Here is a 19,278-nt window from a genome sequence, read left to right as displayed (position 1 = left end):
CTCCTGCGTTCCCTCCCCCTGACTTCCTTCCTTCCTGTCCCCTCACCTGCAGAACTGGCGAGAGTGATTCATGTTGGGGCCGGCCTTGATGTTCCCTTTGTCTGGGTCGTAGATGGTGGTGGCTCTGGCATAAGCCCCACCCAGGATGAAAACGAAGCCGTTGAGGGTGACGGCCGGAGCGTACTTGTTGTCTGCCGGGAGAGCAGGGCAAGGGACAGGTCAGGGTCCTCTGCCGGGCCTGCAGAGACCTCCAGCATTGCTGGGTAGCCTGAGGACTGGGCTGGGGCCAGGAGGCAGCTGGCACAGGCCAACTGGCCCTTTGGGTAGTGGGAGCTGCAGCTGCACCTAGGCTGGGGGTTCACCTCCCCACATTCCCCTTTTGCCCCCCAGCCCAGACTTGGGTCTGCAGAACCCTTGGGCTAAGCTGGCCATCTGGGCTTGGGATATTGAGACTGAATAAATTAACGGGGTGGGGCTGCTGCCCTGGTCCTGGGCCGAGGAGACAACTGGTTCTCACCAATCATCGGGGACTCGATGAAACTCCATGTGTTGGTCTGTGGGACATAAGATTGGAGGACGCCTGCAGCTCGGCCTGCCTCATTCACGCCCCCAAACACATAGATCTTCCCACCACACACAGTGGCTGCTGCTGAGTGCACTGCCTTGGGCAGAGGGGCTACCGCCTCCCATTGGTTGGTGATGGTGTCGTACCTGTTGAGAGAGGAGAATAGGCGCCCAGAATCAGAGATGGGCCTTGTGCAGGGCAGGGGCCCCAACCAAGGCAGCAGACATGGGGGAGCCCCACCGCCTTCTTTCTGCCCTGGGTGTAACTGGAGATCACATAGTTAGGGGCACTTTGGATGAGTCACTCAAGACCACCCAGGAATTTGCCCAACCCAGCCCTCTCTGCCTTCCTCCTGAACCTCAGGGAGCTCTTGTCTGTCTGTCAAAACCTCTGTGCAGACTTTTGTCTTCCTTCATTTACTCACACTGGGCTCCCCAGCTTCCAGGCCCGCTCAGCCCCACTCTTTTCTTCCCCAGTCCTGCACTGGGCATCTCCCACAGACTGAAATATATCCACCTATGGACTGAAAACTGGGGAAATAGTGGCCTGGCCCAAAGAAGGAGGTGGGAACAGAAGGAGAGGAGAACTGAGACGGTGCAGCATGAATCACTGTCTTAGTTTGGGGAGTTGCCTAGGATGCCTACTACTCATGGGACAAGGAACCAAAGTTGGGAAAGTTTGGGAAGGAGGATGAGTTTGGCTTTTATTCCTGAGGAGTTTAAAGTATCTGCGGGTAGCAATTTGGGGATGTGTAGGGACAATTGGTATTTTGGTCTTGATTAAATATTCAGCTTTGGGATCATCAGTATGTAGATGGAAACTGAAGGCAAGGAGGTTCACAGGGAATATGGGGTGAAGATGGGCTGAGGACACTGGGGAGATGCTGGCCTATAGAGGGGGTCTGAGAGGGGTCTGAGAGGAATGGTGGTGTGACAGGAGACAAAGCTGCAGCATGGAGGAGGTGATGGGAGATCAGGAAGTCTCCAGCAGGTCACCGGTGGTGTGTCAAGGGCACATTATGTGAAACAGGAAGTGCAGGGTTATTTGTGTATGGAGGAGGGAGCGGGAAGCCAAGCAGTGGAAATGGCTGGTGGAGACATCTCTTGGGTGAAACTTCATTGGGAAGATGGGCCAAGAATGTGGGACTTAGAAGGGACTGCTAAGAGATATTGTCCATGATATGCTGATAAATTATAAAATCTAGTTCTCCAGGGAAGAAAGTCCTGGTGTGTAGCCTTTGCTGATTTCTGTGATGTAAATTCATGACTGATTTCAGGCTACCAATAGGACATCACTGACTGTGAGGCTGGGAAGAGCGACCCAGTAGCACCCCAGGATGCAGAATCTCCTTCATGTTCAGATGCAGTGGACACATAGAGTACAGGCAGTGGTAAAATGGAGTAAAAAATTAGATAGTGATGAGTTTTGAGTATGAATTGCCTTTGTTTTTAAATTAATTCTAAGTTTATAAGACAAGTTTTATTTTAAAATTTCATTTATTTGCCACATGACTCGTGGGTTTGCAGGATCTTAGTTCCCTGACCAGGGATTGAACCTATGCCCTCAGCAGTGAAAGCATGGAGTCCTAACAACTGAACCACCAGGGAATTCCCTATATGACTTAATTTTTAATAATATTTGTAGCAGATAATATTGACATGCAGAAGATTTAAGCATGGGCTCCCATAAACCAGTATGAACCAGCTCCAGCACAGCATGGGTTTTGTTTTACTTTTGGAGGGGAAGGTTTAATTGTGTTTACATGATAATAAGAAGGAGCCAAGTGGATAATGAAAGATGACTTATATATGAGAGAAAGGGGAGAGCTGATGATCAGGAGCTCCTGGTACCTGGATACAGATTGGATCCAGAGTGGAAAGGAAAGTGGTGGCCATTTAGGCATGAGAGAGGAAGGCAAGGATGGCATGAGTGTAAAGGTAGGTGCAAGAATGATGGCAGGAAGAGGATAGAGTTCTTGATTGATGGCTCCAATTTCTCTGTGAAGCAGGAGTAAAGTATTGAAGGAGTCTGCAGGGTCAGAGCCCTGAGGAGAGAAATGAAGGTGGGAGACACACACTCTCGAGAGTGGGAGAAGTGGTTGACAAGGGAAACTCAAAAAGATGCCCTGTACCGTGACGATCCAGTAGAGATTGGAAGATTTCAATACATAGTGGAGCTAGACTCCAAGATCATGGGATTTTCTCATGCAATCAGCTCTAGGGGGCAGGTGTGGAGATGGTAAAGGGTTGGACTGAACATATCTGCAGGATGTCTGGTGCAGGACGAAGTGGCAAATTCAGAGGATGGAGACGTGATGCAATGTGAGTTCCAGGCAGGACGGGGGAAACCATGAGAATAGGTAGCAGCTGATGGCAAGAGTAGACTTGGTGTTGAGCAGACTGGCCACTGAACTGGGATCGGTGAGGTCTTTCTTCCTGGGGCAGCTGTGTCTATCCGTTGTTCCCTGAGGGCTGCTCTCACAAGCATTCTTTCTGGATCTTTCATTCACAGCTCACCATGCTGTTCACTGTGCTTTCGAGGGCTCTGGACCCAAGGTGGGACCTCCATCATGGGCTTGCTGCACCACCACATGGGATTCCCCCGGCACACCTTTCCAGGGAGGTACACTTTTCCTTGTGAGCCTCCTGGGGGCATGAGTCATTGCACAGTCACAGCTTGGGGACCCAGTAAGACGGTCTTTCCTCGAAGGCACCCCTGGCTGTGGAGATATCCAGCTGGCACAGACTTTGGGATTTGAGAAGAGGCTCCAGCACCTTGAAGGGCAGCAAGAGCTGATTCAATGAGGCCCCAAACAAACAATATGTAGCTAATAGGAGATGGAATAAATAGGAGATATGCCTTTTGGACAGTGTCAGAAGTTTGGATATCTGTTTTTTAAGTCAATGTGGCAGAGATCCAAAGGGCTCCTGCACAAGAAGCTGGGAGACAGTGGAAAGTGATGTGGCTGTTAGTCTTCAGGTTTTCGGTATGATGGCACCTTCCGCCAAATGCAATGGTCTCGTTATTCCAAGTGGCTGATTGCCAAGCCACCAGCCCTCCATCAGCTCAATCTGTCAGCTTCCTGCTTGGGAAGGATATGCTAATGACATGCAAATGACCCCGCGGAGTGAGGCGCTCGGCTATCATTTATCCAGTAACCACAGCTACCGCAATATACGGCCATAAAGTATTAGACCCGGTTATTTATATAATGATATAATACAGGTTTGTCTATGACACTGTTGTTTTAATCTATAATTATATAATCTTGCTCAAGTCCTGTAATGCTGTAATGTAATGTAATTATCATGCGCCATACATCTCATTCATTATCGATATAAGAGTGATTTGTACCATTAGTGCTTCCTGGGGAACAAAGCATCCTCGTGTCTGTCCCCATTCCCCTGACCCTCCTGTCACCCAGAAGTTTTCATCATCGCTGCTGTGTGGCACAGAGATTGACCAAAGGAGATCTAGCTCTGTTCCCTGGGGAGCCAGGGGCATCCCTCCATGCACCCTCCACCCAGGGGTCTTTAGGTCTGCCTCCTGTCCCTACAAGGACAGTTGACAGATACCACTGGGCTGGGGAAGGGCTCAGGGCACCGTGCCCTGGACTGCTCTTTGATCTCCGGGGGTCCCAGGGGGTCTTGCTCCTTCTGTGCCCCAGCTGATGTTTCATAGAAGAACAAAGGCTGAGCCAGCCACTGAGGCAGTCTGGTATCGGCGGCTCCCAAGCATTAGAGCACTGCTCCTGGGCCCAATGGGAGTGGAGCCTGTCCTCCCTCTTGGTGCATTTGATCCTTGAACAAATCCCCGTATTTATCAACAAGTATAAGTTTGCAAAATGAGTAATCTGCATCTTAGGAGATTAAAAATAGCTGACAAAAGCAAGACAGGATGACAGATCTAGCTCAGTTTACTCCTACATAGAAAATGTCTCCTTTTCATGTGTTTATAGTGGATGACAAACGACTGGAAGCTGGTGCTTCCAGAAAGCTTGGGGCTTGATGGGCGTGCAGTGGGTCCCACTGAAGGCTGTCAGCACCAGGGCTGACCCAGGTTCAACAGCAGTATTAATATCTTCATAATCACACAGGGATTCCCCATTATCTCCAAATCAATATGACAATTAAATGTTACTGAGCCATCTCTGGGCTCCACTTGGGGGAGTTAAAAGCCCACGGTGAACATCCAGAGCCTGTGTCACTCTGAATCTGTCTCTGCCGTAACATTTGTCAAATGTCCAATTAGCCACCGAGGGAAAAAGACAAATTGAGGGGTTTGTGTGACTCCACAAGCAATAAGCTGTCACAGGGGGGAAGATGTGCTTTCCGTGGGAGTCGATGTTGTAGGCCAGGATGGTGGGCTAGGCTGTGGGATCCTGTGAGTGTGCTCAGTCGTGTCCAGCTCTTTGCAACCCTTTGGACTGTAGCCCTTAGGCTCCTCTGTCCATGGGATTCTCCAAACAAGAATATTGGAGTGGGTTGCCATGTTCTCCTCCAGGGGATCTTCCTGACTAAGGGATCAAACCCAAGTCTCCTGAGGCTCTTGCATTGCAGACAGATCCTTTACCTGCTGAGCCGTTTTAGAAGCCCCTAGGGTGTGGGAAGAACATGGGAAAAGGACTCCAGTAATCTTAGCTGTGACCCCCCCTGGGTTGAAACTGGAGGCCAGCTCAGACTAACTTGCCACTCTCTGGGTCACTAGATCCTGGGAAAGCAGGTCTGTACCGCTGACTGCTGCTGACTCACAAAGCTGTTGGAGCTCTTCCTGCAGCTTCTCTCCAAGGTATCTGTTGCTCAAAGGCAAAGAGTGTTTCTACCTGGAAAAGTGCCCCCCTCCAGCCACTGGCCCTCCTGCCTGTACCAGATCCTTGTTCTAGGTGAGGCCAGATTTGAGGACTGTCGTGAGGAAGCCAGCCCAGGACTTCCAGCAGAGGGCAGGCTTTATACACACGACTTCCATAGAGAGTTCTAGAGAATTGGCCAGGCCTGTGTGCAATGACCCTTTCCTGTGTTATTACTACAAGCAGATTTCCCAGGATGTATGGGATGGAGGGAGGAAGGGAGTGTCCCTGGGGTGTCACGTCCGCTTGGTAGGGACATGGCAATCACATTTGGATGATGGTTCTAGCTTAGTCCTGCATGCATGCTCAGTCATGTCTGACTGTTTGTGATCCTATGGACGGTAGCCCACCAGGCTCCTCTGTCCATAGCCTTCTCCAGGCAAGAACACTGGAGTGGCTTGCCATGCCCTCCTCCAGGGGATCTTCCTGATCTGGAGACTGAACTCGCATCTGCCTGCGTCTCCTGCACTGCAGGCGGATTCTTTACCCACTGAACCACCTTGGAAGCCCCTTGCTTAGCCCGACATCCCAGCATATCTTTGGGCTGCTGCTTCCAGTCCTAGTAAGATCCCTAACTGCCTGGTCAGGACAGCAGCAGGCCCACACTGAGCTTTTTCACCACTGGATCTCACGCCTCCAGCTTGTCTGTGCCCCTGATTGGGACAAGAGTGTCCCGTCTCAGTGACGGGGCAGTTAATCACTCTTCCTGCTTCCACCCCACCATCCTGATTCCTCTCCCTCTGCTGGGCAGGAAGAGCCTGGACTATGGCCTTTAAATGTCCAGCTTCCAATGGGTCTTAATTGTGTGGGGGTTGAGGAGGAGAAGTGATGTGCTTTCTAACTCTTGGGGGACATCAGAGGGTGCCCCTGTCATGACCGTGGCCTCATTACCTCTCCACGTGGTCCACGTTGCCTGCCACACCGAGTCCCCCGAGGGTGTAAATCTTCCCGTCATATACAAGGCTGTTGTGTCGACAGCGGGGGACCGTCATCCTGGAGACGAGGTTCCAGTTATCGAGCAGGGACATGTAGCACCAGACATCGGCCAGCGTCACCCCTGATTCCATCCCACCTGTGGGCAGTACGGGAGGGAGGTCCAGAGAGTGGGCAGGGAGTGAGGAAAGGCCCACCGCTGGGAGGCCCAGCCCCGGGGGCAGGAGGAGGCTTCACGTGCAAAGTAGACACTTCTGGGCCTTGTGTCTTCCTTAGCCATGGTGTGGGGAGAGGACCCCCGGGGAAGTCTGTGCCCTGTGCCCAGCCCAGCCCTGAGGGGGCCTCACCTGAGAGGTAGATGTTGTCCCCGGCACTCACTACACTGAAGAACTCGCGGTCATAGAAAGGCAGTGAGGCCAGCGGGTACCACTTGTTGTTCTGTGGGTTCCAGCAGGTGACAGCCACCAGCGAGCGCTGGGTCATCCCCACCATCTGACGGCCCCCCACCAAAACGATGACCTCGGCCACACCTGCAGGGACACGGAGGGGCACCCTTGGGACAGCCTGACGCGGTGTCAGTGTCTGTGCCTGTTGCCTCCTGGGGGGATCCACCCAGAGTCGGGCTGACGGCAGGGCACCTGCCTTGGGGGGGGTGGGGTTGGGGCGGGTCCCGTCATACCTGCAGAGAGGCGGGGCCGCGTTCGGGGCGTCTGCATCTCCTGGCGGGCGTGGGGCAGCATGTGGTAGCGTTTGGCCTCGTTGACCAGGTCACGACATGCTTCCGATGACTTGATCAGCTCCTCATTGTCCACCACGTTGAGCAGGTAGCTGGGGTGGATGAACGGGAGGCGGACCACCGCCAGCAGCTCCGCCGCATACTGCGGGGTCAAGGAGACACGGGATCTTCTTAGATCATAAGGTCGCACCACCTCCCGTGAGCCGTATTGAGAAGGGAGAAAGGAGGGATGTGGGGCTGAGTGCAGGGATACTTCTCGTCTGAATTTGGCTTGGGAGTGCCAACACTGAGATAGAGATGGTGGGAGCTCCCAGCAGCTGGAGGTGAGAAGGGAACCCAGGGGGAGGTCTCCGTGTTGGGGCTGACCCTGGGGGTCTCTTGAGCACCTCCTTCCTGCCTCCTCCTCCTCCTGGGTTGTGGGCCTCTGTTTCATACCAGGCTGCAGGGGACTGAGTGAGGATTTTGATCCTCGAAAAGGTGTGCATGGGGGCAGGAGCTCAAGAATGGGTGGGAGGGCCCGGGAGAACTGATGGTGATCATTAAGCTTGCAAGTCATGACCATTCCAACCTGTGCCTCTCCCTCTCACCAGCAACCCCCTGGTGTGGCACCCCACTGGACCCCACCCCTGAACTGAAGACTTTTCAATGACTGATTTGAATCCCCCTCTTGTCTGGCAAACTCTTTGCTCATCACTGTAGTTTCCACAAACAAGTACTGGTGATGACTCTATGCCATTCACTGAGTTTGTTTTCGGAGGTGCAAAGGCCAAGTATGACCCAGTCTCTGGCCTCCAGGTGTACACAGTTTCATGGCAGGGAGAGGATCCATCACATCAAAGGACTCTTCCCAAAGAAGAGTCTAGTGAGGGGTGGTGGGGATGTGGGAAAGGAGGCTCCCCAGAGTGGATGATGTCTGAGCCTACTGTGGGAGGATTGCTGACTTCTCCAGGCCTAAGGTGAAGGAAAAGGAGGCCATTCAAAGCACACACAGAGGCACTGGAGTCTGAGAGAGTGTGGTGGTGCATTTGGAGGGACCTATCTCAGTAAGGACCTACTTTAGTAAAGCAATGCTCAAAATTCTCCAAGCCAGGCTTAAGCAATATGTGAACCATGAACTTCCAGATGTTCAAGCTGATTTTAGAAAAGGCAGAGGAACCAGAGATCAAATTGCCAACATCCGCTGGATCATCGAAAAAGCAAGAGAGTTCCAGGAAAACATCTATTTCTGCTTTATTGACTATGCCAAAACCTTTGACTGTGTGGATCACAATAAACTGGAAAATTCTGAAAGAGATGGGCATACCAGACCACCTGACCTGCCTCTTGAGAAACCTATATGCAGGTCAGGAAGCAATGGTTAGAACTGGACATGGAACAACAGGCTGGTTCCAAATAGGAAAAGGAGAACGTCAAGTCTGTATATTGTCACCCTGCTTATTTAACTTATATGCAGAGTACATCATGAGAAATGCTGGGCTGGAAGAAGCACAAGCTGGAATCAAGATTTCCGGGAGAAATATCAATAACCTCAGATATGCAGATGACACCACCCTTATGGCAGAAAGTGAAGAGGAACTAAAAAGCCTCTTGATGAAAGTGAAAGAGGAGAGTGAAAAAGTTGGCTTAAAGCTCAACATTCAGAAAACTAAGATCATGGTATCTGGTCCCATCACTTCACGGCAAATAGACGGGGAAACAGTGGAAGCAGAGTCAGACTTTATTTTTGGGGGCTCCAAAATCACTGCTGATGGTGATTGCAGCCATGAAATTAAAAGACGCTTACTCCTTGGAAGGAAAGTTACGACCAACAACATAGATGCATATTAAAAAGCAGAGACATTACTTTGCCAACAAAGGTCCGTCTAGTCAAGGCTATGGTTTTTCCAGTGGTCATGTATGGATGTGAGAGTTGGACTGTGAGGAAAACTGAGTGCCGAAAAATGGATGCTTTTGAACTGTGGTGTTGGAGAAGCCTCTTGAGAGTCCCTTGGACTGGAAGGAGATCCAACCAGTCCATCCTAAAGGAGATCAGTCCTGAGTGTTCATTGGAAGACTGATGTTGAAGCTGAAACTCCAATACTTTGGCCACCTCATGCAAAGAGTTGACTCATTGGAAAAGACCCTGATGCTGGGAGGGATTGGGGGCAGGAGGAGAAAGGGACGACAGAGGATGAGATGGCTGGATGGCATCACCGACTCGATGGACATGAGTTTGAGTAAACACCGGGAGTTGGTGATGGACAGGGAGGCCTGGCATGCTGCGATTCATGGGGTGGCAAAGAGTTGGACATGACTGAGCAACTGAACTGAACTGAACTGATGGAGCTTATTGGGATTCCCTTGGTGCCTCAGCAGTAAAGAATCCACCTGCAATGCAGGACATGTGAGTTCGATCCCTGGGTTGGGAAGATCCCCTGGAGGAGGGCATGGCAACCCACTCTAGTACTCTTGCCCAGAAAATCCCATGGGCAGAGGAGCCTGACGAGCTACCGTCCATATGTGTCTAGCAGAGTCAGACATGAGGGAAGCGACTCAGCACACACATGGAGTTTATTCTTGTTGGATTCAGAAGGCTTCCGTTGAGGGGTTGGGTAGTAGACAGGGAGAAACGAAACTGGAGAGGTCAGCTGGGTTCTGGCCTCTGCTGACCTCAGGCTTGGTTTGCTAAGGGCTGTGTAGTGCTTCCTGCAGAGCAGATGAGGGCACTCATGAGAAGTTTAATTTTTTAAATTTTAAAAAATTTTATGAAAAAATTTTATTTGGGCCACATTGCTTGGCATGTGGGATCTTAGTTCTTAGACGAGGGATGGCCCTGCATCTCTTGAGGTAGAAACATGGAGTCCCAACCGCTGGATCACTAGGGAATTCCCTCATGGGGGTTTTAAACAGAGAAACCACAGGACCAAACATAATTACTAGGAAGACCAGCAGGCTGCAGGGATGGGAATGGATTTGGAAGGAGGAGACTGAAGGCAGGGAACCCTCTCAGGAGACGACTGCGGTCATCCTGGTGAGATCAGAGGGCCTGGAATGAAGACAGAGAACTTGGCCCTTGTAAGAGGAGGCAGCCATGGCAGCACTGTGTAGCCACATGGAGGTAGAAGGTGTGGGAGGACCCGGTTTCTGCCATGGTTAGTGGGCAGAACTGTAATAAGGAACCCAAGAAGATGGGTAAGTCTGGGGGTTTATGAATGAGGGGGGCTTGGGAGACACTGGCTGGAGGGGTCCTGTAGACAATCAAAGGCAGAGGTCTGGGCTGGAGGCAGATCTGGGGGTTGTGGTAGATGGTGGTGGTCACTATTGCAGCTGCCTAACTTGTCTTCCTTCCTCTGAAAATGAATCTTGCTCCATCTCCGCCTGGTGGGTCAGAGGACCACCTTCTCCTGGCCCAGTGACTGGGGCCGGCGTGGAGAGCCATCTCTGCGTCCTGTGTGCACTTGATGTTGTGGGCCCAGTCCCCGCCCCAGCCCTCCTTCCCTTGTGCCTCTTCTTGCTCCATGTGCAACAAGGTGGCCCTGTCATCTGTCACTCAGCTGCCTCAGCTCTTGCTGGGCTCCCGTCTCCCTGCCCCATTTTCCCATCCGTGCTTTCTGGGTGGACTCTGAGCTCCCCTAAGAGCCACCTGTGTGTCTGCACTAACTGTGGGGGGGGGGGGGGGGCGCTCCTAGCACTTTAGAACCCAGGCAGTCCCACTCAAAGCAAGGATCTCAAATTCATTCCCATCCCTGCAGCCTGCTGGTCTTCCTAGGAATGTTTGTTCCTGTGGTTTCTCTGTTTAAAACCCCCATGAAGGAATTCCCTAGTCAGCTGGAGATCCCCGGGGCTATGCTTGACCTTCTGTGTCTAAGGGGCTCTCCTGGGGATCCTGCCCTACCCTTCTGCTCTGGACTCTGGCTCTCATTTCTCTAGCTGTCCCTTCCAAGGGATTTGCCTTCCCTCCTGACAGGCAAGCGGTGGTTTCCCGTCTCCAGCCTGGTTTCCATTCAGTCCAGGTGCTCCCTCCCCTCTCAACTGCCAGAGCCGGGATGGGGCTTCTCCTGCTGCATTTGAGGGAGCCCAGGGCACCTGACTCAGGCACACCCTTCTCTCCGCAGGGCCCTGGTGATGCCCGCTTGACCCTGCAGACTCTTGGTTGGCTTGGGTCTCCTGTAGGTGCAATGCCAGCCCTCGAGAATCCTCTAGGGCCTGATTTCTCTTCTCTCATCCCCCTTCACCCCTCTGCACTGTGTGAGCTGGTCTGGCCTCCCTCTGCAAGCCCACCGGCTCTCACATTCTCCCACTGCTGGTTAAAACAGGCGGCCCCAACTCCCTGCTCCAGACACCCTCCCTCACCAAGAGGGAGAGGGGCGCAAGCTGGGGCAGGTGGGGTGGGCCCTACCTGCGCGCGGGACACAGGGTCCTTCTTGATCCACTTAATGACGGTCTCGTACACTAGCTCCTCGGCCTTGGTGTTGAGGCTGTCATTGGAGATGTAGGCGATGAAGTCATCCTTGGAGATGCTGAGGATCTCTTCCTGGGCTGCCACCTCGGGGAAGATCTGCAGCGCAAAGGCCTTGGCCATGTGGTAGAGCTCGCTGCACTGCATGGCCTCGGCCATGGCCAGCACCCCCAGGCAGTTGCTGGCTGTCAGCTGCTTCTCTGGGGGCAAGAACACAGGACAGCACCGCTGACTGCAGGGGAGGGGTCCCCGCCCCTTCTCGTCGCCTGTCTCTCTGGACCCCTGTCTGAGCCCATGTCCTTGTGACCTGCCTTTAGCATCCAGAGCCCCCATGAGCACATTTCCTGTGTCCCTGGAACTTCACACCCATTTTCTGGGTTTTGCTCTGCCCCGTCTCAAACTGACTTCCCTGAGGCCTCCCTCGGCAGAAGGACTGAGACTGAGGTATGGGGTGTCAGCACCAAGCTTAGAGCTTCCTCACTGCCGGGGCACAGAGGAGGCCTGGGCTGGGGGCAGGGATCACACTGAGGCTTAGGGTGTCTTCCGTAATTGTGACAGACAAGTTGGGGGTCACAGACTTCTACTTCAGTGTCATGACAGCAGGAACACCCCTCATAAGCCCACCCACCATCTCCCACAGGGACTCAGCCTCACCCAACCTGACCTCCAGACCTGGGGTCAGTCTGGCCAGGGTTCCTGAGATCCAACTAATGGTGATTCTAATCTAGACATGGCTGGGTCCTAGGGGGCCCTTCACCTTTGTGGACTTAACTCTAGAGTCATAGTTCCTGACTCTTCTAGATGGTCCATAGTCCCAAAGTGACATCTTAGGACCCTGGCCATCCCCTGACCTGCCCCCACCCCCATCTCTCTCACTCCACCCCCAGGCCACTTCTGGAGACTCCCATCTCTGCCCTTCTCGCTCCCTGCTCTCACCCAAACTGGGCAGCTCCAAAGTGTAAAGTGAGCACGTTCTCTGGGTTGAGGCCTTGATGGAAGCAACTTGGTTTAGTGTTTAGACAACAGGGCTGTGAAGCCAGGGCCTGGGGCTCCCATGAACAGACCTTTCACACAGGCCTCTTAGCCCATTTGTTCTCAAAGACTGCCTGGGGTCCCAGTGTGGCATCTCTGGCCCCCGGGGGAGCAAGGCAGAGAACCCCTCTGTCCACTGGTGAGCAAAGGCCTCTGCCCACAGTTATATGAATGATCATCTTAAATCTGCTGGGAAATCCAGCTGCAGCCCCAGACGACCTGGCACGGCCCTCCCCATTCAGTCCTTGAATGTTTTATTCATTGGTGCTGCTCCCCGCGGCTCACCAAGAAAGGACACGCAGACTTTGCAGAAGGTGTGGAACTGGAACTTGCTGGCCGCCTCCAGCAGGGTCTTGGCGTTGGCCGAGTCGATGACCAGGGAGCCCGTGTACACAAACTCCAGCAGCAGCTCCAGGACGTCGGCCTGCAGGTTGGACAGGACCAGTTCCAGCTTCTCCCGGCCGCATTGGCTGCCGTCTTGCACCGACCTAGGCACAGAGACCAGGGTGTCCTTACCTGCCGGCCCGTGGCCACGGCGCCGCCTCCTCACAGGGCTGGGTCTCCCTGCACACCTCGCTCACAGCCCTTCGTTTTAGGACTCAAGGGACACGGCCAATGACACACCTGAACCTAGCGACCTGACACGGGATCTGAAAGAGAAGAGTCTGACCAGAGACGCCCAGAAGAACAGAAAACCCTGCTTATCACTACTCGGCATGTCCATGCAAAAAAAAGATGCAAATCAAAAAGCATGAGCTGTGGATGGGGACGAGGACTAGGACTGGCCTCAAAGGGAAACAATACGGTTCGGCTCTGTTGCTGGCCCCAGCGTCTCTGCCAATCACAGCCAGCAGGTCCGGGGCGGCGGGGGCCTGGTCTGCCTCAGATGGGAGAGCCTCCAGAGTGACTGAGGCTCCCGACCGGCCGTGATCACAGCCGACCCCTTAATCACTCCAAAGACTGAGGGCCCCAAGCCACCCCGGAACCCCGACTCCAACCCCTCCTCTTTCCCCAAAAGCATATTGTTTCCTTTTAGGCATGGAAAGGAAGCCCTTCATGACATTGCTTTGAAACTGAGGACGAGACGAGATAGACGGACAGAATGGTTAGAGCCGGGAGGAGGGGAAGGGAACAACCAAGGACTTCCGCCACAGACAGCCAGCAGCCATGACCTAGGACCTGGCCCGGGGCGGGGCCCTCCTGCCACATGGAACACGGGGTCAGAGGTCAGAGTGGCCTGCGTGTAGAGTGTGCATCGGGCTTGTGAACTGGGGGGAGCAGGGGAGGGACACAAATATATAAATATGTTTATATCTGGTGTCTATAGAAATACAAAACCATTGCAAAGGCTCCTAAGGCTTGGCAGCCGCGCCCTAAAGCTGGACCTGGAAGGAAACAGATAAGATGAAGCAAAAATAACACCAATCGAGAAGTGACCAGGAGGAGAAACACCCAGAATGTTAAGAGTCAGGAGGCAGGGTTATCAGAGGTGGATCGGCTTGGCACCCAGTCTTGGCTGCTCTGACCTGTCCTGGTTCCCACACTGAGCCTGGTCCTGCCTGGGGCTGCGTTCAGCCACGTGACTGGGAAATGACCGCTGCATTCTCCCTGTCCCTCACCCCACCCTGGGGAGGCCAGGGGCCCAGACTCTTGTGACTGGCCCCTTAGGTGCCCCTGTGGCTGGCCGTGGAGGTGTGGAGGTGTCAGGCAAGCAAGCAGGCTGGCCCCAGAGAGGCCGACTCCTGTGTGAGCTGGGCATAAGGGGACCTGGGTGCCCCAGCTCTGCCACCCACAGCCGGGCAGCCTTGGCCTCTCTGGCCCTCAGGCTCCTCTTCTGCAAAACAAGAAGACTGGACTGGATGAGGTCTAGAGTCCTGTGGAGCATTTCTGTGACAGAGGCTGGAAAATGCCTTCCCAAGAAACTCTGCTCTACATGACAGAACCTGAAATGCCACCATTAGCACAACGTTCTCTCTGGTTAGGCACTGGCCTCGCAGGGCCTTTGCAACACAAACATGACCCAGGGGGGAACAGGTGAAGCTGTGAGTCTGCATCCAGGCCCCTCCTCCCAGGGTACCATGCTGGTCCCCCTCCAAAATGGCTCATCCAACCAGGGGCCTGAAGCATCTATTCTGCCACAAGTCCTGGGCAGGCCCAGAAACCTGAGTGGGAAGGTGTAGGCTAGACCGAGCATCTGAGCAGAGCTCCTTCTCAAGCCCATAGACACACACAGTTTGTGTGAGTGTTTAAGTGTCTTAACACACCTAGTCTTCAGCTGTCAGGATGGATTTCCATGCTTGGGTGACTTTGTTAAGTATAAAAATGGTTTATTATAGAATCACTTGAAACCACAGACATTCTGAACACCCCAGGCCTCAGGAGCCAACTGGTCAACCTCTTACTCTACTCTGCTTTCATTCCTACCTCCACTCTCTGCCCCCCTCCACCCCCAACACCGCCCTTCATGCTCTGGGGAGGTCACACTGGGCCCCAGCCAGGGCAGGGCTCATGATGCCAAAGTAGGGCCACTCCCCTTCTCCTGAGGCTCCCAGCCCCCGCTACCTCCCCCTATCTGGCCAGCTCTCCTGTCTGCCTGCAAACTCTCAGCACAAAATCAGAGAGGAGCTGAGGTGGGACTTTAGGATGTACACATGCACACACACGCATGCACACACATGCACTGAAATGCATGTGACACGTGACTCTGAGGACCATGGAGTCACCTTGTGTGGAGGGGTTTTGGGCAGATGGGAGGCCAGTGGAGCCCACGGCCCCAAGTGATGGGTCTGGTGGGACCTGTGTGGTTAAACTTGTGGGGAGATGCTTGTCTCGCCCAGAGTCTGAGCCAAGGAAAGGGTCCTGGGGACACGGTGCTGCCTCATGGCCAAGGAGCCAAGGGTTGCCCAGGGGGGCACAGGGGGATGTTGACCATGGCAGGTGTTGTCCAAGGACTGCTGCTCCTGTGATGCTCACCTAGGGCTCTGTTCCCCCACATCCTGCACTCCCCTGCCATGGGGGCCACCTGTGGAGGGGAGTCAGCCACTGAGCAAAGGATCTGTGGGGAGTGGCTGGAGGTCCCTGGGGCCAGATGCCAGACACTGTGAGCTGAACAATCATTCCCCCTGGCCACAGAGGAGCACGTGGGGATGTCATGGAGACTTTTTTGGGTGGTGGAGTTCAAGATCTGGAGGAGGCGAGGCCCCTGTTAGTGAGGCCTCCTGCAGCTCCCTTGCACAGCAGGTTCATAGTCCACACCGGCGCTCCTGGGTGGCCCAGGCAGCCGTGGGGGCAGAGGGAGGCCAGCGGTCACTCTCCTTCCCTGACCATCAGACTATCTTGGGACAGGACCTCTGTGCTCCATTGGCCTCTTCCCTCTGAGCAAGAACCCCCTGGGAGGCATTACCCTTGAAGGGTGGCCCTGATCACCAGTGGGGAGCTGTGTCCTCCCTAGATGACCATTCTGTCCCTGTCCTAAGCTGGCTTGTGGGCTCTGAGCATCCCATTCCCCTCGGCCCCACGGAGTATCTGGGGGAGCTGCTGGACAATTGGGGTCACGACATGACCTTGGAGAGAGGGGCAGCAGGGCAGGAATGACAGCCTTGGCAGGGTGGGGCTGTGGGCCTGACACTGGGGGCAGGAGCATGAGAGTGAGGGGCAGGCTGGAGCTGTCCAGGGCATGGAGGGGCCACGGGTTCTCTCAGAAGACTAAAACTTCCTGGGGTCACCTTCTCCCAATCAGGGGTATGTCCCCAGGGTATGGGACACAGGCTCTACTTGGCAGATCTGGCAGATCTTGGTAGATGTGCTGGGAATGGCTTACCCCAAATATTAGGATTTCTGTGACCCCACCATTAGCAGTTCACTTGTTCAGGATAAGAACCACCCCCTTCAGAATTCAGGACAGAATCTCATCCTCCTCCACACACCTCAGAGATCAGATGCATTCATTCTGCAAGCTGGATCTGGAACTGCTGGGGCAGCGGGGAGTGGGGGTAAACATGGAGCAGGGATGGCTGTGGATGGCACCCTGCTCCACTCAGGAGGGTGACCCCACCCAGGACTCGGGATGTGTGATTCTCTCTCTCTCTGCTCTTCTAGTCACGCTGTTCTGTTCTCCCAGAAAAGGGTGGGCCCGCCACCCACAAATGCCCACCTTCTCAGGGAAGGAGGGGGAAAGGCACATGGCTAGACTATTGCGTTAACTCTGCTGGGTTCTCCTACATGCCAGGTCTGTGCCACTCAATTGCAGAGATCCTTTTAGCTGGAGAGGGGGCTGGAGTGAGAAGCCCAGCATCTACACATGGGGCTTGTGAAAATCAACCTGCACAAAATTTGTCCATCTGTTTTCATTTACTATGAAAAGAGGATAGAGTTTTAATGTGCTGGTGGCTCCAGCAGGCTTAGTGAGAGGAGAGAGAAGGTAGAATGCCAGGTCTCTGTCTCATTTGGTGAAACATGGGGGCAACGCTCCTTTGGGGCTGGGTGTTGTCTCCCACACTTGTGGCAGGGAGGCACGGCCCCTGCTGTCTCTAAAGAAGAACAGACCAGTCCCCTCTGATGGGGCCTGCAGCCCACCGGTCCAGTGAGTGCAGCCAGTGCCCCTACTGGCACCAACGGTCCCCCAGAGCTCCTTGGCTCCTGGGGAACAAGTGAAGGGACTTCTTCATGAAAGGCAGACCTCAGTCCTGCTCACTGGGGTTGAGAAGTGACTCTTGACTCAGAAGGCTGCCTCCCCAGGATCCCACTAGGTCTTGTTCAGTCACCAAGTCATGTCCGACTCTTTGCGACCCCATGGACTGCAGGATACCAAGCTTCCCTGTGCCTCACCATCTCCCGGAGTTTGACCAAGCTTATGTCTAGGTCTAGTCTGCTCAAAACATCCTCCTTCCTTCCTGACACCTGGGGCTCAGCCCACTGTCCTCCTCTCCACTCAGTCCTGCTGGTGTTCACCCTCCAGCCTGGGTGCAGGCGGGGCCTGGTTGTTACGCAGCACTAGGCTTCATGTTGTCCAAAGACAGGGCTGCAGTTCCTTTCCCTGCTGGGCTTTCACCTGATTGTCGCGGGGACTCAGAGTGGGCACAGAAGGATGATGTGACAGCCCTGCCATCTCATCCTGGGCTTTGTGCTGAACTTCCCCATGGCCTCGTGTGCTCTTCCCCCAGCCTCTCTGAGCCTCCTCCAGCCCTCACTCCAGTGGACACAGCCCCTCCTGAGTACGGGGGGGAGGGCTTGTCTCATGGGGGCAGGGGTTATGTCTTTTCTTCGGCAGATTCTGTGGCCAGTTTACAAGCATTTATAATATATGTGCACACACACACATACACACAAGCTCTCCGTCCCCTTTTCTTGCATACTTCTACACTGTCAACCCTGAGATTTTACTTCCCCTTTCCTTACAAACTTTGTGCAGGAGTAGAAAGGACAGTTTTGTTCTTCCCTGGGTCAGCAAATGGGTGATAGAAAGATCATGAGGGCCTCAGTTCGAATCCCAGATCTACTGGTGACTTAGAATTCCCTTGCCTCAATCCCTTCATCTGTAGAATGGGAGCACCTGCTTGTCAGGTTCAGTGGGGGCGGGGTTTGCAGGGTGACTAAACATCTCAGCAGGTCTCCCTGTGGGCTGGGTCTCACCCTCATCAGAGGAAGAAGACTAGAGTTTGAAACTAAATAGGGGAAGATGAAGAGCAAAAGGCTGCTGCAGCCTCAGCAAAGGTATAAACCCAGGTGAAGGAGGAACAGATGGATCCAGCCTGGAGGCTGGAGAATGGGGCTCTGGGCTGGGGGCTGCTAGGGGGTTGCTGACAGGCCTCTAAGCTGAAGAGGCTGGTCCAGAGAACACTCTGATACCTGGCTTTCCCACTCCTGGTCCGATTGTCATCTTTATGAACTGCAAGCCTGAATATGACACCCCCAGGTTTAGAACAAAGCCCTGTGAGCTGGCTCCTGCCTTCCGCGCCGCCTCGTCCCCTCCTTCTTCACCTTGCACCTGGTGTTGCGGGGATACCTGCTCACCTGTGCTGCCATCACCCTCTACTGTCCTGAGGCCCTAAGCTTGTCTGCCTGGCCAATTCTTCTCTGGGTTCAAAACCCAGGCCAGATGCCACCCTTATCCCAGGGGCCGTCTCCAAACTCCCCTCCCTTGTAGAGTCAGGCACTTGGCCTGGGAGCCACCAAGCCTCCCCTGCTGTTTTCGTCCTGCACTCCCAGTCACACTTTATAGTTTCTTCCTTCCCAGACCGTGGGCTCCCTGAGGGCCAGCGTCCATCTCATCTAGCGGTTCCCTGTACCCAGGAGGGGCTCCTGCTTGCTTGCTGGGTGAAGAGTAGGGAATGACTGGGCTCCCCATGTCTGGTCTGTGGCTTCAGGTGAGGGCGTCGTACTGGGGTTGGGGCTGATGCTGGGACGGGTCCTCATGGGGCCAGAGTGAGGACTGCATCACTTGCGCCAGGCTAAAGGCCGGAAGGAGGCCAGCCAGAGCCCCCAGGCCTGGGAGTCCCAGACAACAGAAGGAGGGCGCCTGCCCCTGACAGGGCTTACCTAGGCCCTGGGGAGGGGCAGGGCCAGGGTGTCATGGCCCACAGATGGTCCCCACGCCTCTGCCTGTGTTAGTGCAGCTGTCTGAGAGGAAGGACCCTGCGTGGGGTTTGGCAGGCAGGGCCCTGCTCTCCTGTTGGGTCATTCTGTCTACCACACACTAAGTCTCGGGGTCACAGACTCGAGGAGACAGA

The 19,278-nt window shown here is 54.2% G+C and overlaps 1 protein-coding gene across 3 annotated transcripts in view; it reads right to left on the bottom strand.

Moving 5' to 3' along the window:
• Positions 1-19,278, bottom strand: part of KLHL29 (kelch like family member 29) — a 330,305-nt gene that overhangs the window by 4,430 nt on the left and 306,597 nt on the right. For 2 of the 3 annotated variants that reach the window (XM_061154885.1, XM_061154887.1), the window contains exons 7-13: positions 12,836-13,038; positions 11,459-11,718; positions 7,024-7,222; positions 6,692-6,874; positions 6,303-6,483; positions 518-711; positions 47-191 (exon numbers count right to left, since the gene is read on the bottom strand). In XM_061154885.1, the coding sequence (XP_061010868.1) occupies positions 47-191; positions 518-711; positions 6,303-6,483; positions 6,692-6,874; positions 7,024-7,222; positions 11,459-11,718; positions 12,836-13,038 (1,365 nt within the window). The remainder of the gene's footprint in view (positions 1-46; positions 192-517; positions 712-6,302; positions 6,484-6,691; positions 6,875-7,023; positions 7,223-11,458; positions 11,719-12,835; positions 13,039-19,278) is intronic. The other variant, XM_061154886.1, reaches the window with a different exon arrangement.

Source organism: Dama dama, chromosome 11 (assembly GCF_033118175.1).
Source record: "Dama dama isolate Ldn47 chromosome 11, ASM3311817v1, whole genome shotgun sequence".
Taxonomy (NCBI): Eukaryota; Metazoa; Chordata; class Mammalia; order Artiodactyla; family Cervidae; genus Dama; species Dama dama.
This window is presented reverse-complemented; position numbering and strand designations above follow the sequence as displayed.